The sequence below is a fragment of the Nymphaea colorata genome, chromosome 11 (assembly GCF_008831285.2).
Source record: "Nymphaea colorata isolate Beijing-Zhang1983 chromosome 11, ASM883128v2, whole genome shotgun sequence".
Lineage (NCBI taxonomy): Eukaryota > Viridiplantae > Streptophyta > Magnoliopsida > Nymphaeales > Nymphaeaceae > Nymphaea > Nymphaea colorata.
Window position 1 is genome coordinate 8,639,568 of NC_045148.1, and position 19,849 is coordinate 8,659,416.

The window sequence follows — 19,849 nt, forward strand, 5'->3', positions numbered from 1 at the left end:
GTGCAATCCAAATTCACACACAAGAGAATTGTTTGTCACTGATCCTAACCTGTGCAAGAACATCACCATCAAGATATTCCTGTTCCTGGAAAACACTCCAAACTTCTGTAGAAGGCCACAAGCCCACAGCTATCCACCTAATTCCCCAAAGACTCATCTTCGTCTCTTTTCTTCTTCCTCTAAGTCATCGTTATTGTTGTCAAAAACCAAAAACCATTAGGTTGTAACCTCCAATCTGAGATTGATGCTGCATCAAAAAGGGTGTCATGAGATATACATCTCAATAACAAAGATTTTAAATTTATGCTACATATTAAAAACCGATCGATTTTAGAGGGAGAAGAGTCCAAAAAGTGTGCCATGAGATATACATCTCAATAACAAAGATTTTAAATTCATGCTACATATTAAAAACCGGCCGATTTTAGAGGGAGAAGAGAAGTCCAACCTTAAATCTATAGATTTGAAATCACGGTGTATCTAAAACAAACACAACCTTAAAGACTCAATTGGTCATCGTTATTGTTAAAGACCCAAGATGGGGGGGAGAGGGAACGAAAGGGCATCGGCCAAAACTCTTTCAAGATCCAGATTTATACCGACAAAATTGTAGGTTCTCTAAAATATTCGAATTTAGCGAGACCTGATATTCTTCAATGGGGAATCAGTGAAAGAATTCTCCAATATCTTAATGGAACATCACGCTTCACTCTCAAAATCATTAAAGGAGCCATGCCTCATAATGTAGGAGCATTTACTGATGTGGGTTGGCAGATAGCACAGAAAATAAAAAATCTAAAAGGGAGGAGGAAGAACCAGTTTACTTGGCGTCCATAGCGGCACTCCTAGTCTCAAGATCAACACTCTTTAATGCCATAGTGCCTAATCTCGAGATCAACACTCATCAAAATCGCCTGGATAGCATCCCTTAACACGCAAACTGATAGCAGGGTTAGGATTGAAGATGGTTTAAGATAGGTTGCCCAAGAAAAAGAGATAGAGAGAGAGGAATATACTTTTTGAAAATATTTCAACACTGTTTAAGATGGGTTAAGTCCCAAGGTTTGAGATTATTAAAAATGAGGTTTGTTTGCCAGATTACAGCAACCGCACTTTGTGAAGCAAAACGTAGAAGAACAGGAGTAGAAAAAGCGCCACATAAGGACAATACAATCTGCACCGCCAACTTGAGCAATATTTTCTCTCATGAAACCACGCGCTGTTGAGGGTATCAGTTTTCTGTGAGAAAAAGATCAGCCATATATATAAAGACCCAGCACTTCAGGTCCAAGACACAGCCAAAAAATAAATATTCTTTGATGAGATCATCCTTAGACCACTCAGAAATTAAAAATTGTGATATGCCAACGTACGTAACATCATTCATGATCCTCCACTCTCGCAGCTCTTTTCATACAAAAAAAAAAAAAAAAAATCAAAAGAGAGAGGCATGGAATTTCAAAAGAGAACCACAAACGAGCTACCTTACATCACCTCAAAGTAAGCACAAAAGGCCCACTTGGGAAATGAATGGACCTAAGTCCGCATCCAATGAGTGGCTCATCATGTCATGTGCAGTGTACACAAGCTAAGATCCAAACTAGAGACTGAATAGTAATTGATCTTCTCCAGTAAATGTAGGCTTTAGTGCTTCAAGTGGAGTACCTTCCTCCATTAACGAAGAATCTCTCACTGTTCATGGTGCTTGATTTGCTTCCCGACATGTAAAAAAAGTAATCTATCGGTCACGTAATAGAAGAAGAACAGACACATGGTCAGTGCGCCATCTTGCTTGTTCTCCTTTTAAGTTTGACAAGAAATCCAATCTGCCATCCATATTCCAAAATGAAAGAGAAATCTCAGGCCGTAGCCTCCAGAATCGTGTATCTTACCTTAGGAATCAAAGATCGGAGAAAAAGAAAGTCCCACGTTTCTTTCACGCTTCAAATACTTTATCATAATTTTGTTTTTAGTGCATCTTTAGTACTTCCTTTAGAATTGTTCTTAAAATTGGTTTTTACTCTCTCTCTCTCTCTCTCTCTCTATATATATATATATATATATATATATATATATATACATGTAAAAAAGTATCATAACGACAAGTACAATTTGTAGGGGAATCCATTAACACACAAATGTGAGGCAGTAGTTTCCTCTAACAAATTCACTAAGAACTCGTTTTTGGGTTCTTCATTGTTCTAGGAAATTGGTGAAAGTTGAAACAAAATGTCATCCTTTATGGGGGGCATTTGACGAGAACATTGTGTTTCTTACGACACATCATTATAAAAATACACCTATTAAAACATATTACAGAAAAATATTCTATTGTTTTTTAGCATCTGCTTGTTGGATTTAAGCATCAAGTGAAGAACATCAAATGCAGAAGGTGGATCAGCAAACATTGGAAGAACACTCCAAGAACACAGTGTTGTTCTTATCAAATGCTTGGTAAGGGCAACGTTATGTTCCTTGCACGAGACTAATAGTAACTTCGTGTTTTCGGGCTTTACTGACAGTAACCATATAACCATTGTTTTCACTGAATATAATATGTTTGTCAGCAAAAAGCCTATTGGGTATAAATCCCCCACCTTCTCAATAATCGATTATATTAATTAGAAGTAGCATCTCCTTTTTCTCAACAGGAACATGATAGACACTGATAACCAGAGTCCCATGGCAGAGATCAATAATTATTTCTTTGATCAACAGTTTGTCGTCCTCGTTTTCCTGTTTCTAGAACGCATCTCACTAGCGGAGGCCCCCTTGAGAGCATTATTTTAATATGTAATGGTGCCCTTATTGTTAATATGAACCACATGATATTTGCCAAACTAAATAAAGTTGGGCCATGGGATGCCCACGCTCCTCTGCGCCTTTCCACATGGAGAACGGGCCGCATCGGCCATCCCTTTAAAGAATAAAGTAATTTGCATAACAACGACAAATATTTAATTTGTGAAAAGGGGAGAGAGGCTTATGGATTCACAAGAACCGTCAGTAAAACTGCCGAACACGTCGGTAAATGTGAAACGGTTTTCTGAGCCGTAGTAAAAGTTTTGCTAGATTGTCATCGGCTTATACTGGCAGACATGGATGTCAATGTATTTCGTTGGTTTACCTAACTGTCAGTAAAGTGTAGTAGTTATGCAGACGGAGGTCTCCTGCAAACAAACTCCAGCCTTTTACTGACGAACTCCTTTGCATTGGTAAAAAGTACTTTTCGCTTTGATTAATAATCAATTTTTCTTATTGGCAAACCGGGGTTTTGGAGAAGCGAATTAGACTACCTCACACATCTGGAAAAATTTTTAGACCAGGCGAATGAATGGAAGAAATCTTTTATGTGGAATTTTAACTTAGTCCAAGAGACTTAGGGTGACACCATATCTGGGTACGTGTGGGCAGTTGCCCACACAGTCCCACAAAAACTACTTATTTACATATTAGTTGACCATATCTTTTTGTGTATTTTTTTATGCTAATACCCCTTAATCTTTTTTTTTATAATATATAGTGATTCTTGGGGGCTTAAAAGTTTTGAATGATTGCCATTCGGCCGAAACTTTCTGGCTCCGCCTTTGAGGAGAATCTTTATCTTTTTCAGTGACCATGATATTGAATAATCTCGGAGGAGCATTCTCAATTATACCCAGTTTATATTTTTTGTGTATCGTTCCAGTTTCATTGGATGTCTTTATGTGAAATGATATCTTTCTAATAGACCTTATTGAATCCAAATTTACACCCAAACCAATTTTTAAATGCATAGCTTAATCTGAATCTAGCTTTTAAACCATATCTGAATCCTATTACAATATATCAAGAACCAACATTCAAAATATATGAACATTGAATATAGGATTATTTTTTTAAGATCTTAGATTCTGAATCTCAATCTGTATCTGATCGAATGTTAGTTGTTAAATCGAAATCCAATTTGATTTCTTTATGAACATGGGTGCGTTTGACAGCGATTTTACCGTGAAATCCATTGTTTTAACAAACGTCGGATATCTCAACCATGGATTTCAAATCTTTAATAGGAAGGAAATCAATGTTTTGAGATCCGACCCCGCCCGACTGAACTCTACTACAGATCGTTCGTAGATCCGCGCAGGAAATGAAGGCGAGAAGCAGTTGCGTTTGGTAGCAATCAGTCGCTGACTCAACCGCGAGAGAGAGATGGCCTGAATCCTTGCCGGCGACGGTTTGAAGATACCGACATGAAACCGTCGACCTGAAACCATCATTGGCGAGGGCATGAAACCAGACAGATAGAGAGGGAGAGAGAGATCGCCTGAATCAGTCGAGGGTTTCAGGCAACCAGAGAGAGGATTCATGCCTGAATCCGTCCAGGGTTTCAGGCCCGGAGAGAGAGAGAGAGATTACCTGAATCCTAGACGGCGGTCGAGAGATTCAAGCCTAAAACCCTCGACTCTGTCGACGGTTTTAGGCGACGGCCTGAAATCCTCGACAGAAACCCTCAACTCAGTTTCAGGCCATCGCATGAATCCTCGACGGCGGTCGAGAGATTCAGGACTGAAACCGGAGTTGAGGGTTTCAGACAACCCTCGGTGGCTGCTTCCCCTCACCGCTGCTTCAAGCCGGCGAGGGTTTAACCCTCGACCTACCAGAGAGAGAGAGAGAGATAGAGAGAATCACCGCCGGCGACGACTCTGTCGACGGTGTCGTGGCAGGCATAAGTTGACGGCGTCGTTCGTGGTTTTACGTTCAGGGGACGACCGCTCGATACAAAGGAGGGGAAAAATCAGCATCAAACAAACACCAAAGGTTGATAACCAAACGCATGCAAGCGAAAAGCACAACCCGGGAAGAGTAGCAGAACGAGGCCTCTTTCATGGTCGCCAAGCGTTGGGACTTACGATCTAGAACACCGTAAGTGTATAAAAAATTAAATTCAATTGGGAAAACTGAAAGCAACGGAAGTACTTAGATCGATCTGTGTTTGTTTGTTTGGTTAGTTTGTGTTGCACGGGTGGGGTTTAATTAAGGGGCATTAGGTACAATTAAAAGTTATTAATATGTAAATGTGAAAAATTACTTACAAATATCAATATAAAAATAAGGAATTTTTAAAGGTCAATAATTGTCCACACACCTGCCTCTACCCGTGTTATGTTGTGTCTTTAATCTAGGAATTTGCTGTTGAAAATATGCTGAAGGACCATAATTAATGAAGGTCCCTTCTTCACCAAAATCAAACGACAAAAGTTTTTATGTTTTGGAGCAGGATTTACATTACATTAGTAGATCACCCTTTTATCCGTACCAACTTGTCCAATTCAAACAGATTCCTCTCCCTGATACCTTACGCGTATCCCCACAGCAGACCACGTGGAGGGCTCATTCCGATATATATATATATATATATTATGTTGACAACAATTATGGTTGAAAAAGAGCGAATGATTCTCTCTTTAATAGGGCTGTACATCCTTGATTTACACAGAGAAGAGTAAACAATAATCTTAAATTATGAGACCTTCAATTACCAAATGAATATTATTATGTGTCGAAAAAGAATTAGCACGAAAAAAATATATAACAACAAACCCAATTTTATATGGCAAGTAAAAAGCATGCTTAAATTTGAATTTCTTTCATTTAACCATGCCTTTCTACATAAGAGAGGCACGTGAAAGTTGCACAGCCAACTGTGTTCTTGTTACCCATCGAAAAGTTTGTCGTGTTTCCGGAAAGATAATTTGTTTCTAACATTTTGATGGCTAGAAACACGCATTAGACCAATCATTACGGTGGGTTTCTTACGGAGTCCAATTCCTTCTGTACTTGGAGGTTAGAAGACAGAAGCGGATTGTTTGCGCCCCAAAAGCCGAAACCCAGTGCAGACAACAGCATCCTGCGCCACTGTTAAACTAATCATAGCAGGACCGCCAATGACCAATCAATTGGGATTCAGCTTCCTTCTACCAATCAATGGCAGTTCTGCCCTTCTACACTAGAAAAAATTCGCAGAGGCAAATAAAGCAAAGGAATTCGTACTAAAAGAGATAAAAGAAGGCGGACCAACGACAGCCACGTGAAGCCTTCCCCCATCCCCAAACCCATAGCCGCTTGTACCCTAAAAGGAAGCACACTTGCACACGGCAGTCCAGAACAGTAAAAGAAGAGTCGCAGCGATTCATACGCAACGTTCAGGCGCCCGGCACCCTTGGTGTGAACGGTGGTGCCAAACCAGTAGAACAAGTGAACGACTTCCAAGTTTCGACTGACTTCTCTCTCTCATGGTAGAAAAGAAGAATAAGGTAGAGCACGACGGAGATCATAAGTATAAAAATTTACCCTTCTTTCATTTTCAGAAGTCTGCAATCTCATCGGACATTTATGTTATTGCCGTTGGCGGTGGCGTGGTGGATGAGGTTAGATGGGTCTAAAGAAGAGGGCAGAAAAAAAAAAAAGAAAGACAGGAAGGTGTGACGCTTCCAGGATTTTGCTTCTTTTTACAGTCGATTTTAGGAGACATCAGAAGTCAGATCGACGACGGGGAGGGCCTTTACTGAGCTGGACGGCGGTCGTCAGGGGGCCATTGAGCATGTTGGACTGCAGTCTCCTTGAGCTCCCCGCGCCCTCGCTGTCGACGGGTACTATCTTGAGCTCCTTCGGCGACCTTGTTGGGGAGGAGGACGTCGCCTCATCATCCGCCACGCCGCAGTTCGCCTGAGACGACGAGCATCCGTTCCATTCCTGCTCATGGACACCGTTAATCATCAGATCGCCGACGCGAAAACGAACTAGTCAAATTCCTAAAAAGAGGAAAAGCACAGGAAAAATCTAAACACCAAAGCAAGAGTATTTTGACATGATTTTCGGAGAAAATACCCGGGAAATGGAAAGGCAAAGAGAAAAAAGAATGTTGACTGACGCGTCAAACGTGTAGCATTCTCCAGAGCCATTCAAAGGGAAGCAAATCTTGATCAAGCTTGCAAAAAAAAAATGCTACACAACTAAGTGTAAATTTACGGTTTCAAAATTTGAAACACAGTTAGTGGAATGCCTACAATTAATCATCGAGATCGGCGGAAATCTGAATAACAAAAAGAAGAAAAATTCGCAAAAATGCACAAAAGTGGAGATTTGGGGGAAACGGTTGACCAGGATCAAGAAAACCAAGACGATCGCTCCGATCGGGAACAAGAAAACCCATAACAACCGAAATTTAGAAAAAAACCCGCATTCTTCCGCTTCCCTCCCTCTAATTTCTCGCGATCCCTTTCCCAAAATCGATATTGCACGTGATCCCTACAAACCTGATGGATGAAATCGCCGTCATCGAGTTTCCGTTTCATCGAGACGGCCGCCGCAGTCTCCGCGCCAAAGCCAGCACACCCGTCGTGGCCGCCTCTTCTGAAAGACTCTTCCCCACTACTAGGGCTCGCCGCCGGCCCAGACAGCGAAGACGTCCACGGAACCACCTGGTTCTCTCCGTCCTCCTTTTCCTCTTCCTCCTGCTCCTCCACCTCTTCCGCTTCAACATCGTCCTCCTCGCCGTCGTCCGTCTCCTCCTCGTCCCCCTCTCCAGCGATCATCCTCTCCCGGCTATCGACCTCGAGGTCGGACGCCGGCTCACCCCTACACCTCCCGACGCACTTGAGGCACACGGAGATCACCGGAACCAGCCGGGCCCCGGCGGCGCGCCACGGCGTGGGCGCCTGGCAAGACTGGCACAGCAGGGTCCTCGAGTGCCTGGCCACGAGGAAGTTCGCCGAGTGGACCTTCGCGTCGCAGGCCAAGCAGAGGCTCGCCTGGTCCGACTCACAGTGTATCCTCGCCGGCTTCTTGCACAGCTCGCACTCCTTCATCTTCCCCTCTCGCTGCAACTTTTCCCTCTCAGAAATATCCCCGCCTACCGTCGCCTCCACCTCGCTTTAAGCAAACCCCCAAAAAATCCTCCATTTTTCCATTTTAGAAAAAAAAAAAAGCACCTACGTGCTTCGGCGACGGTATCTTTTTATACGCGCGGAGTCCAGCGAGGGAGATCCGGTGCCCGCGGCTCCTCCTCTGGCCACGTGGACCCGTTCTGACCGTCGGATGGCGGTCATCGGCCGGTTCCAACACCCTCGGGATATTTTTTCGCAGCCGAAGCGGTGACGTGTCGTCCGGGCGATGGAAGCTGACGATCCGTCCGACGTGGCATTTACTAGTCCAGGAGCAGCAGGTGGGCCCCACGTGAAGAAGGTGCTCCGCTCCCGCCGGCCCTACCGTATGGACTGTGCCCTCCAACCGTCCTCCTTCCGTCCCCGACGCTTCGGGTCCGGGTACGGGTCCGCGTCCTCCACCCTCCCACCATTTTTAGGTCCGTCGTGAACGTCCCCAGCGTACGGCTCCTACGGCGTCCTTAGGGCGTTAGATTCCGGACCCGTAGACCCGGAGGAAGGATTTTTCCAGGCCGAGGCGAAAAGGGTAATTTGGGAGGACCGGATCGGGTCAGGGAGAATTATCGGGGCGGTTGGAGGAGGAAAAATGTGTGGCGGAGAGTGGGGGCAGCGTCGTGGCGCCAGGACCGCCACCAATAAGGCATCAATCCGATCGCCTTCCGGATCTCCGCCGCTTGACTCGGCTCTCCGACGTGGCCCTGGCCCGCCCCGATCCCCTCCCACGTGAAGAGAGCCACCAGATGCTTCCACGTGTCCCCCGCATCTCCCGTCACCACCTGATGACGTGGTGACCGCTCGATCGGCTGACTTCCTTTTTCCCGCGGTGGGACCCGCCGATACTTGTGCTGACCGGGTCGGGTCCGGACCCATGCTTCAGATTTTGGATCCGAAACTTAGTTTTCTGATAAAAATATCAAAATTCACGCACTGTTTTTCTTTTTATTCACTTTGGTTTTCAAAATGATCTTTACACTTTTTTTTTTTTTTATGGTTTAAAGGTTGACGGTAAATAGGTTCTTGCGTGTAGCTTTGTCGCACAGCTGTTGTTTCGTCATTTTAGCATCATCAACTTTTAAGTTATTTCAAAAAATTACTGAAAACTGAAATGGTTAATTTGACATTAACTCACTTAGATTTTCCTTTCTGCAAGATGATTCACCTCTGCTACCAACCGTGCCAGCCTTGATCCAAGCTGCTTTAATGTCGCACTATTTCTCTATAGTTGCAATTAATAACAAGAAGCAACAGAAGCACAACAGTTTCGAGAAGCTCGCTGGTTGATTGACATCGATAATTCTTTTCAATACATTATTTCGCCAATTCAGAATGAATGATTGCCGTTTCTCATTTTTCATGCTTCCTGGACCAGTCATAAATAACATTTACGGATTTTAAACGCCAATAAGAAATGCTAAAAATGAATTGTTTTTTGTTTTTTATACGGCTGATCTATTTTTGAAGTATAAAACGAGATTTTTTTTTTGAACAAAAACGTGATTTCTGTGACTTATGCACACCTAACGCTTGGACTCCACCAACGCCGACGACTGATCTCTTTAAGTTTCGCAGGAGCAAGAGTCTCTGCGATTAGTGAGGGAAACGAAGGTGAAAACTTTTCCATTGTAAAGCAAACATTAGGTGCAGCGGCCGAGCAAAGACAGAAACCGGAATGCTTTAAGGTGGACACGATGGCCGCGAATGACCAGGCAAAAGGGCCATGGTTGGAGAAGAAGGGAAGAATATTTAGATAGAAAAGCTCCACTTGACGTGATATTCACGTCAGAACTGGTGGTCAGAGACTCAGACAATTGCATGAGGCCTGATGGGGACGTCCGTTGTTGGACGGAAGCCAAACACAGATCATGGACGGCTCTGAAATGGCATCTTACGCTGATCAGTTTTCGCCATTAATGGAGGAGATGAGATGTTACGCACAAACCGACTGCCTGCTTCGCCTTTATCGACGGCGGCTGGTTGATGCTGCCCACACAAGACCTGCGCTTGCCTTAATTTTCCATGTCCCAAGCTGCCGGCTTCTTCACCTCTCATTGAATTGCCGTATATGAGGGAAAGTTTCCTAGGAAATGTTTTCGTGGTGGCATGAAAGTCAAGGGAGATGGCGTTTCACTTTTGAATTTATGAGGAGCGCAGGTCAAACAAGCAGAGCTGAGGGTAGGGGTGAACAAAGCTAGACTCATTAAAGCTCGGCTCGTGAACGAGTTCGAACCGAGTCACTTGCTTAACGAGTTGAGCTCAAGTTTATGAGTCGACTCATTCAAAGAATCGAGTTGAGTTCGAATTCAACACGTAACTGCCGAGTCGAGCTCGAGCCTTAATCGAGTTCGTCGAGTCTTAATCAAGTCGTTATATTATTCAAACGAGTTTACAAGTTTGTCGAGTCTTAATCGAGTCGAGCTCAAGCTCGAGCTCAACACGTAACGATGAATATCAATTCTATTAAAACGAGTTTGTCGAGCTTAATCGAGTGAAGTTCGAAGTAAACAAGTAACGATGAATATCAATTCTATTAAAACGAGTTTGTCGAGCCTTAATCGAGTCAAGCTCGAGCTCTACACGCAACTGTCGAGTCAACCTTGAGTTGCTTCGATCAAGCTATTCTCGAGCTCGAGGTGTCATTAGTGGAGCCGAGCTCGAGCTATTCTCGAGCTCGATGTGTCATTAGTGGAGCCGAGCTCGAGCTTACTAAACTTGGGCTCAACTCGGCTTTTGTTCACCCCTAGTTTTGACCCTCGGCCCTCTTGCTCACTGAAAAGACTCTTCATAAAGAGAATGAATCTCTTCTTTGTTAAGATCCCTTGTTCTCACCCATTTTTCTTTTCCATTTTTTTCTCCATTTCTAAGTAATTGGGTTCGATTTTTTGTAGGGAATATTTGATTGAATATCGGACTCATAATTCAGATTCAATTTGAAAATGTATACCAAATCGGAATCCAGTTAATAGTTAGATCTGGATCTCTTTGCCGCTCCAATTCAATGAATCCAAGATTATTAGATCAATAATCAGATACGTCTCCCCCATTTGAAAATGATTAAACAAAGGAAGAAAAAAAAATAGACATGATTTAGAGAAGAAGCTCATTTCCAATAGTCACATGTTGTTTCACCAGCACCTTGGACGGAGGTCCACTACATGACGTGCACGCATTTAATGCAGATATATATATGTGCTCTTACCGATATCTTCTTAATAAAAAAATTGCTAATGGTTTAAATTTTCCTTCTTTTGTTGATGATGAGAGGAAAAAAATACATTTAAAAATTGCCATTTGAAAAAGACAAGGTCTTGCATATCGACCAAGCAAATTAATTTTTTTATACAAACTTTCGCTGTTTGCAGTTTGCCCATTAATCAGAAACCCACATATCTAACATTCAAAAGCAAACTTCGTTTTTCAACTTTTAAATATAAGAACTCTTTTTTTTTTCAAATTTCACATTTTGCCCTCAAAGAAGCAGGACCTTGTGCTTTGCCATCAAGGGTATTTTTGTCATTGTGGACCCTTAACACGAGATCTCGTGTTAGGGACCCAAGCATGTTCTCATATTTGACACCTTGCAGCTAAAAGTAATTGAGCGTGAGTTTCGAATATTAGCAAAAACTAGGGCGAAGTGGCAAATAGAATCCTACAGGAAGGTGTGGTTTTGCAATTTTATTTGAAAAGATGCACGTATTCGTGATCACATATGTGAAACAGATAGGTTGGATACTGTGGGACTATTGAATGTGATGAATATGCTTGTGACTTTAAATCATCTGCATTTAATAGACTGAGAGGGTTAAGGAATAATAAATTAAACTGAGAGGATTCGAAATCAAGTCTCAGCTCTCATTATCTAGGTTCATTTGAGATTCAAAAGTCTATGTTCGATAAACTTTAGATGTTAGACAGGAGAGGATCCAAGTTCTGCTGATCTAAAGACCCTCGCATCTTACATCTTTGAAAGCTTCTAGATTCAGACTTAAAAAATGTCATCTGATTGGATTCAGATTCAGATTCTAATTTACATAAAGCTTCCGCTCAGAAAATTCACAATTGTTAAGATTCATGTTTGGAGTTCTGCTAAAATACAAAAACAGAAACACTTTTCCCAAAAACCAAGTGGGCAATTGATTCCAGCCATTTTTGAAGGATGTTGAGAACTACTTTTTGAATTCCTGGACAATGTTAGCACGCAGAAGCCTTTTCCGATTGAATTTCTGAACAATTTTGAGCCAAGAGTTCGCCGCAAACCTGCACTGAAAGAAAAGATGAAGACTGTCTTCTCCTTGTCTACCGCAAAGAGGGCATCTGCTGGGCAGTTGGAAGCCCAGTGTCTTAATCTATCATGGGTAGCAGCAAGTCTGTTCTCACAGGCCATATACAGGCAGCAGCTGCTTCTAGGATGACCAAGGTTGCCAAACTGGCTTGTCCTCTTTGGAAGGATCACGAAACTGAATCTGTTGCAGGTTACTTTCAACCAGATCTGAGATCTCTATGCTCCATCCCGTGGATCTGAAAGATTCCTTCATCTGGAGAAGAGTGAGGCCAGCATGGGGAAGAATCTGGCCTGGAAAATCAGATGGAACTTCCTTGATCAAGGGCCTGTGTGTCCAGAAGCGGATATTTGCCATTCAAGGGCGACCACTTGAGTTTATCTTTGACATCATACCAATTTTTTTAGCATCGACTTACAAAGCCACAATTGACATGCCTTCTTCTGCAAGTCCACACACTCTCCTCGATGAGGAAATGACTTTTTTTCATTTTTAATTTTATCTTTACAAAAAGTTTTCTTTTTCTGTGTGAAGTAAAAGCGTTTTTATCATTAACTATACTGAAAAAATCGTGCACCAACAGCGCATATAATCAGCTTCGTATTGAGGGAATAACCTTAATAAGGCATAGGCAAGATTTTGCTTTTTCATAAAGCAAGAAAGAAGCATCGATAGCTTGCCAAGAAGAAGAAGATCACAAAGGGCCTCAGTGAGCTTTTTTCCCACGAAAAGGGAAAGGCCCAGGTAAGTGGATGGGAGTGCTGCAATTCTCCACCCAGAAGCTCTGCTGATCGTATCAACTCTGTCCTGCTTCCACATGAAAACTGAAAAAGGCTATCAAGCCAGCCGTGTCCGAGAGGTCCTGGAAAGCTTCATTTATGGACTGCACAGAGGACAAAGTAGCTAAGGAAAAACAAAGGATGTCGTCAGCGTATATGATGTTCACCAGGCCTTCACTCTTAGAGCCACTGTCACAAAACTAGTCCAGTAAAAAGACGCATATAGGCAAAACACAGTCAGCCGTATAATATTCGTTTTATTTAAAAAAAACGTCAGAAAATAAAAAAAACGCATATTAAATCCGTTTTTTGGACTGCACAACGAGTCGAGCCAACTCGGGCTCGATTCGAACTCGACTCATTTATAAATGAGTCGAGTTTCACCCTTAAACTCGAAACTTTAAACGAGCTCAACTCGTTTAAACTCGACTGGACATCATATAAACAGGTTCCTGAAACTGGTTCACCGGCTTAGGGTTAAAACCCGTCTTGAGCTTCTGTCTTTCAAACTAATATGATAATCTTTCTTTTCTTTTTCTGGCTGCCCTTCTCTTCTCCATTTCTCGTCTTCCCTCTTCTTGTCTTCCATGGACCACGATGACTGGACGAGAGACGACTTCCCTCTTCCTGTTTTCCCTCTTCCTGTCTTCCATCCTTCTAGGCACTGCTCTGTTTTCCGGCTGGTGACTTTCCGGAAATCGGGTGGTCGGATCAGAAGGCTTTTGGTGGCACTCGATTCGTAACACCCAGATGACCATCTCTACCAATTTTGAGGATGATCGGACCACGAACGGTGGCGCTTGGAGGCGACGGCTGGAATTTGGCGAAAATCAACGACGCTCCATGCTTAATCACCGCCACAAGTGGCGGTGCTGTTCTGAAGGGGCTCGCAGGAGACAACAGATTTCCAGATCCTGTTGATCGGTTTCTTCTTCAAATTGATCGCTTAACTAGTGAGTCGAGCTCGGGTCGTGTGCAGCCCTACTAAACAGTTCTTCTGCTATTTAATCTAAATGTTTTCTAAATGACAAAGAAGCGTTTCAACAAGCAAACACCACATTAAGTTGCGGAAGATGGCGTGCAACAAGGGGAAGACATGAGCTGGGATCTTGAACTTGTCCCCTTTCATAGTTAAGCGTGATTACCGCTAATACTTCATACCGAATAGCAACCAGATTTGGAGATCATGATCTTAGTTTGCTTTGAAAACCGCTGGGTCGTACTCAAATTTCCAAAAAAGACACTCTTAGGGTTTGGCGGAATGGCTTGGAGTGGAGACTAGTAGGTTGGGATATCAATATATCTGATTTGAACGGATATCAAATTGAACGGATCAGATTCGGTCACCCCATTGGATTCGGATTTAGATATACATAAATAAATATCCGAGCTGATTTGGATATGGATTCAGATCAGATTTATTTTTAGACAAATATCATATATGACACATGAGTATGGATTTGGCTCTTGCTCGGTTAGTGGGATAACCCTACATGAAAGTGCGAAGTATTTGAGTAGCACTAATATACCGACAATAATGCACTAATATTATTAGAATAAAAATTATCTGGCAATAATTAGCAACATATTTAATATTTCGTAATTGTTAAAAAATAACATAAACCAGCGGTTTCAGTAATAATAAATAATAGCCTTATATTAATCAATTAACCACAGGTTATCACAATATAGTTGATCAAATCAGATCGAGCTAATATGATACAAGGATCAAAACACCCTCAAGAAAAGTAAATGTCATGTCTCATTAATTTAACGATGCTGAAGCATGATCGGCTATAGCTTAATTAGTTGTGCTTTTATTAGTATCTAAATTAGAAATTCTTGTTAATAAAAGAAATTGAAGCAAGTTAAACGACATATATTTACGGATTCTGGTGTATTTTTCGTGTTTACTTTCAGGTGGGGAGATGGTAACCTTCACCCATTAACAGTTAAACGTCAATAAACAATTTTAGAGGGCATCTGATGGCCTTGAATTTTGATTCTAGACTTGAAAATCTCGAAACAAAATTCTAACTCAAATTTGAACTGTAACGAAAATTTTTCAGTTCTATTTTTTCTTTGTGCTTGATAGTGTGGAATTTTGATTACAGAATTGAAAATGATATGTTTCGTGAAGCAAGAACTAAAAATTCTGTAATCGGTCATGATGTGCCCCAGAGAGATGAAAAAATTCTAAATTTCTGAAATCAAAACTACACCGCCAGTGTAGAATCATAATTCAGGAATTCTGATTCAAGAACGAATCTACAATTCTGGAATCAAGCTGGACACCCATAGAGGTGTTTTCTTTAAGTTTTTCGATTTTTAGTAAACTGGACATACTTGGTTTGATTTCAGCTTGGAAAATAACAATTTCCCTTCACACATGGAAACACTCAACGATGTTATTTACAGCCAATGGTCCATGAATCAAGCAATGGTTTACAAAAGAAGAATAATTGGCTTTTGTTCCAAGAGATCATAAAGATAATCATATTTGGTTGGAAACTACTATTATGTTTTTAAAGTAAGTTAACCATCACGATTCATGACTACTTTCTTTCTATATCTATCTCCACTACAACCACTGTCATACTGGCCATCATCAAAGTTAACATCGACATTGCTGACAGATGCATTCTTGTCATGACAAAGGTGGTAAGGTTTCTAGTCTGAGCAGTTTGGCCCTTCATCTTCAACAAGCATAAACAAATTCTCATCTTCTACTTTTTAAAGGATCTTTTTCCTTCAATGTGCAGGAGGTTAACAACCCACTCATTGAAGAGACCCAACTCCCTCTTTCTTCTCGCCCTTTCCTTCCCCTACTTTTAGAATCTTAAGCTGCGTCAAGACGTAGGTGTGTTATAGTATTCTACAACTTGAGTGCTACGATCTCACTTTTTACAGTAACCAACTATACTGCAGCACACCCAATTGAAGCAAATAACTCTTTTTCCTTGTATAAATATTTTTTGAAGTAAGGATGTCATTGAAGTGGGACAACAACTTTACTTAAAAGCATAGTCATAGAAAACACATTCTTTTTCAAAAAAAAAAAGTGATAAATTAAATTGCTTTTTATAACTTAAAAAATGCATTTTTTCAACTTTTTTCACTTTGTTTTTTTAATGCCAAACAGTTTTTTTTTTATTTTTCTATTTTTCATTAGTTGCACATCTACTTATCTTTTGTTGTCTTTGTTATTAGTTTCTCACTTATTTTATTTTTTTCCTTATTTTTAGTTTTTTTCTTTTAATTTCAAACATTTGCCTTAATTTTTTTTTATTTTTTTAAAGCTCGCTGTATTATAACAAAAAAAAATAAATTCTTTTAAAACTCCGATAGACTATGCTTAAAATCAAAACTGTGCTCATTGTTCAGCTTTATCTGCCTCTGGTTTTCCCTTTTCCATCAACATGAGTACATTCATATGTACCCTCCTTGTTGGTCCAGTTTCATCACATGGCGAAGTCAACCCCAGTACCAAGCATGCTGAGATTTACAGAACCAAGGAAACACTCGATCAGAGTGAGAAAAAGGTGCTGCTGATGAGGAATTTTCAAGTAAGACGACCTGTCATAACCTGCATGAAGCATATAAAAAACAGAGATTTAACAAAGAAGCAAGGAAATCATTTATTTCAACAGAGGCTTCAGCAATCAAGGCAAGACTAGTGTGGACTACTAACAAACACAGTAATGGGACTGTACATCAGAAGTGATCATGCTGGCGGTTCTCTCCCAAGTTACTAAAAAAGAATGAAGAAAAATCAGTAGAAAATATCGGAGAGGAAAATCAAGGAATCAAGAAAATCTTTTCTATTCTTTAAAGAGGAAAATGAGAAAGTAAAATCTAAGGAAAGAAATTATAATCTTTCTTCTATCACTGATAGGATTGTGATCTCTCAATCCCAAAATTTGTGGGACTTGTACATACCTGTAAACATGTATAAATACTCCATCATATGTAAAAAGATGTATCTCTTCTGGCTCTTTCTTCTTCCTGTCTGTCTTTTCTTTTCCATTTCTTGATAAGCAGTGCCAGAAAGACAGAAAAAGCTGTTGAGATCAAGAGGTTGCCCATTTGTTCATATGCTCTCCGATCTTCTCAGAAAAGAATAGGACCGCCCAACTAAGAAAAAAAAGGCTGACACCATTAGAAATAACGAGACTGCACATTACGTAAAGGTAAACGCTGTGGAAGTCGTGCGAAGGTTCAGAGGTGTAAATAAACCATAAATGTATGCAGTGGTGACTCTCCTACAAAAATTAATTCATTGCCGTAGACGTAGGTTTCAGCCTTGCAATGGAACCACGTAACCGGCGTCTTCCTTCATCTTCCAACTTTCAGACTTAATCGTATATGCAGCCGATTTCAGGTACTGAAGTGCTTCAAGGGATGGGTTGCAAAGACTTTCGCAGGATGGAAGACGCTGGTTAACTCTGATTAAGACTGTTGGTGACACAGGAAACCAAGTCAAAATTTCTTCAGTAAAGTAATGCCAATTACATTGGAAGTCGGATCTTTGTAACGCTGATTAAGACTTCTGTTGGCAGGAAATTAATCCAAGGTTTCTTCAGAAAACTAGCGGCGCACAATCACAATGGTCGGCAGGTGGAATGTCTACGCATGCTGCGAGGTCCACTACCTAATGCAGCCAAAAATAATATTTTTTTAATTGTATAATGTATTTTTTTGTATTAAAATTCAGTTTGCTCTACAAGAAGCATCTAATCTTAAGGGGAGTTATTTTTTATTTTTTTTAAAAAAAAACCCGATGCCTGCAATTTGAAGGGGGAGGAGAAATAGTAATATAATCCATTAAAAACAAAACAACAAGCAAATAGATCGAAAATATTTACCGAAAATTGTAACATTCCGAACATGTATATTGAGACCGCTTATTTCACCTCACATTGATCATCTTAAAGCATTGTCACAAAAAACGGAGACGGGTATTAAACGGCGAGAAAAAAAATGGGTATAATACGGTAAAGTTTTATATATCGAAAATAAAACGGAAAAAGTTCGGCAAATTTTTTTAAAAAATTAAACATTTAATACATCTTAAAAATTATAAAAAAATAATAATTAATAAAAAAAGGGAAAATAACGGGAAAAAACGAAAAAATAACATATAATACGGGTATTATACGAGTATTAAACGGGTATTATACGCATTTTTTGTTTTTTGACGTTTTTTTTTTAAAACGAAAATAATATGGGTATTATACGACAGAACTGTTTTTGGTGTTAAATACGTGTTTTTTTTTTAAAAACAGCATTTTTTATGACAATGTCTTAAGGAAACACACAAATATAGGAGTGTTTAGGTAGGCCTGCGTTTTTAACTATGGGTCACAGTCACAGATCTTCATGATTCAAAGCTTTTATATCGGCCTCCTCCTGGATCAATTAGTTTTGGACCAAGTTGCTGGTGAAAATCAGCATTTGAACTTGAGTTCAAACACGCAGATGCATGCGCCTGAGTGGAGATTATTGAGATCAGTTTTTAAAATTTAAGTGTAAAAGCTAAGAGGCGGGTTAGGATTTGTCAGATCCAGCAAATCACAGTGGAATAATTTCAAAACGTAGTTCTCTTTAACAGCACAAAAAGTTTTCATTGCGGCAGTTGAACTATAGTTTTAAAATTTTAATAAAGATCACAGTAAAAAATTTTAAATTTGTTATATATGTTAAACTAAAATTTTGGAAATTTACACATTGTCAAAAGTTTCATTATCGACCATCTTTCTCGAACAAATTGTGTAAGTACGTACAACTTTTGTGATGGAGAAGCTGAGCAGGCACGTTATGCAATGGGTCGGCCGAGCACAATGTATGGCTAAAAGATTAGATTAGCTGCCTTTTTGTGAATATTCTATAATATCTGTACCTCGAGAGTGGCATTTATTTAATTAAAGATTTTAACTATTCTTTTAGCAATTGGATCGTCACTCAACAATATATGAATTTATTTAAAAAATTGAAACAAATTCGTGAAACACGACTCAATAATCTTTGAGATTGAGTGTTTCAACTGCCAAACAATCTTCTATATTAATTCATGTGAAAGATAAACACTAATGGAAAAACACAATGGAATAATTTTCAAAACGTACTTCTCTTTGTCAAGCTGTTAAAAACACACTTAAGATCATACATACTATTAATTAATGATAGTGGAACTCAGACGAATTGGTCGAGCACAATATACGGCTAAAAGATTAGCTGCCTTTCTGTGAATATTCTATAATATCTGTACCTCGAGAGTGGCATTCATTTAATTAAAGATTTTAATTACTCTTGGTCGGATCATTCATATATAAATCTATCTTAAAAATTGAAACAAATTCATGAAACATTATACGTATTGATCCAACAATCTTTGAGATTAAGTGTTCCATCTGCCAAACAATCCCATAGATGTAAGTTTTGATTCATGTGTTTAACCCCTTAAATTACATGAAAAATATACACTAATGGAAAAAGAGTTTATTCAAACTTAGGCTTGCATGTTTTTTTACTATTACGCAATTTTCAATCAGACTCATCAAGATCAAGTGCTATTGTTTATTAATAATAAGATCATAATCTCAAGAGTGGTGATCTAAGACTTATTTTATATTAAAAATAAAATGATAATAAATAAATTATTGTTTATGCATCGACTATTTATGAGGCCTGAGTGGGTAGATGATAGGCCAATTTAGCTAGGACAACCTTGTGGCGGCTGGTATTTGATTCTAACCAGTTGACCCGGCTTTTCAAATTATTATTATTATTATTATTATTATATCTCTGACGTTGTCTGTTGATCTTCTTCGTCCAACTACCTGAAATTTTCAGCTCACGGAGACTAGTT

At 40.1% G+C, this 19,849-nt stretch overlaps 1 protein-coding gene across 1 annotated transcript; it reads right to left on the bottom strand.

Annotated features, from left to right (window-relative positions):
• Positions 1–6,316: 6,316 nt before the first annotated feature.
• On the bottom strand, positions 6,317–7,959 carry LOC116263897 (zinc finger protein CONSTANS-LIKE 10-like). The gene is made up of 2 exons (XM_031643714.2): positions 7,299–7,959; positions 6,317–6,735 (listed from the first exon to the last, which is right to left on the bottom strand). Exons 1-2 carry the CDS (start codon positions 7,848–7,850, stop codon positions 6,514–6,516), a joined length of 774 nt encoding a protein of 257 aa, XP_031499574.1. The 5' UTR covers positions 7,851–7,959; the 3' UTR covers positions 6,317–6,513.
• Positions 7,960–19,849: the final 11,890 nt, after the last annotated feature.

Bases quoted from the DNA above. Each gene is read 5' to 3' on its own strand.
- LOC116263897 (XM_031643714.2), bottom strand. From the start codon at position 7,850: ATGAAGGAGTGCGAGCTGTGCAAGAAGCCGGCGAGGATACACTGTGAG. The intron at 6,736-7,298 runs GTTTGTAGGGAT...GTCCATGAGCAG, and splicing joins ACGGCGATTTCATCCATCAG to GAATGGAACGGATGCTCGTC.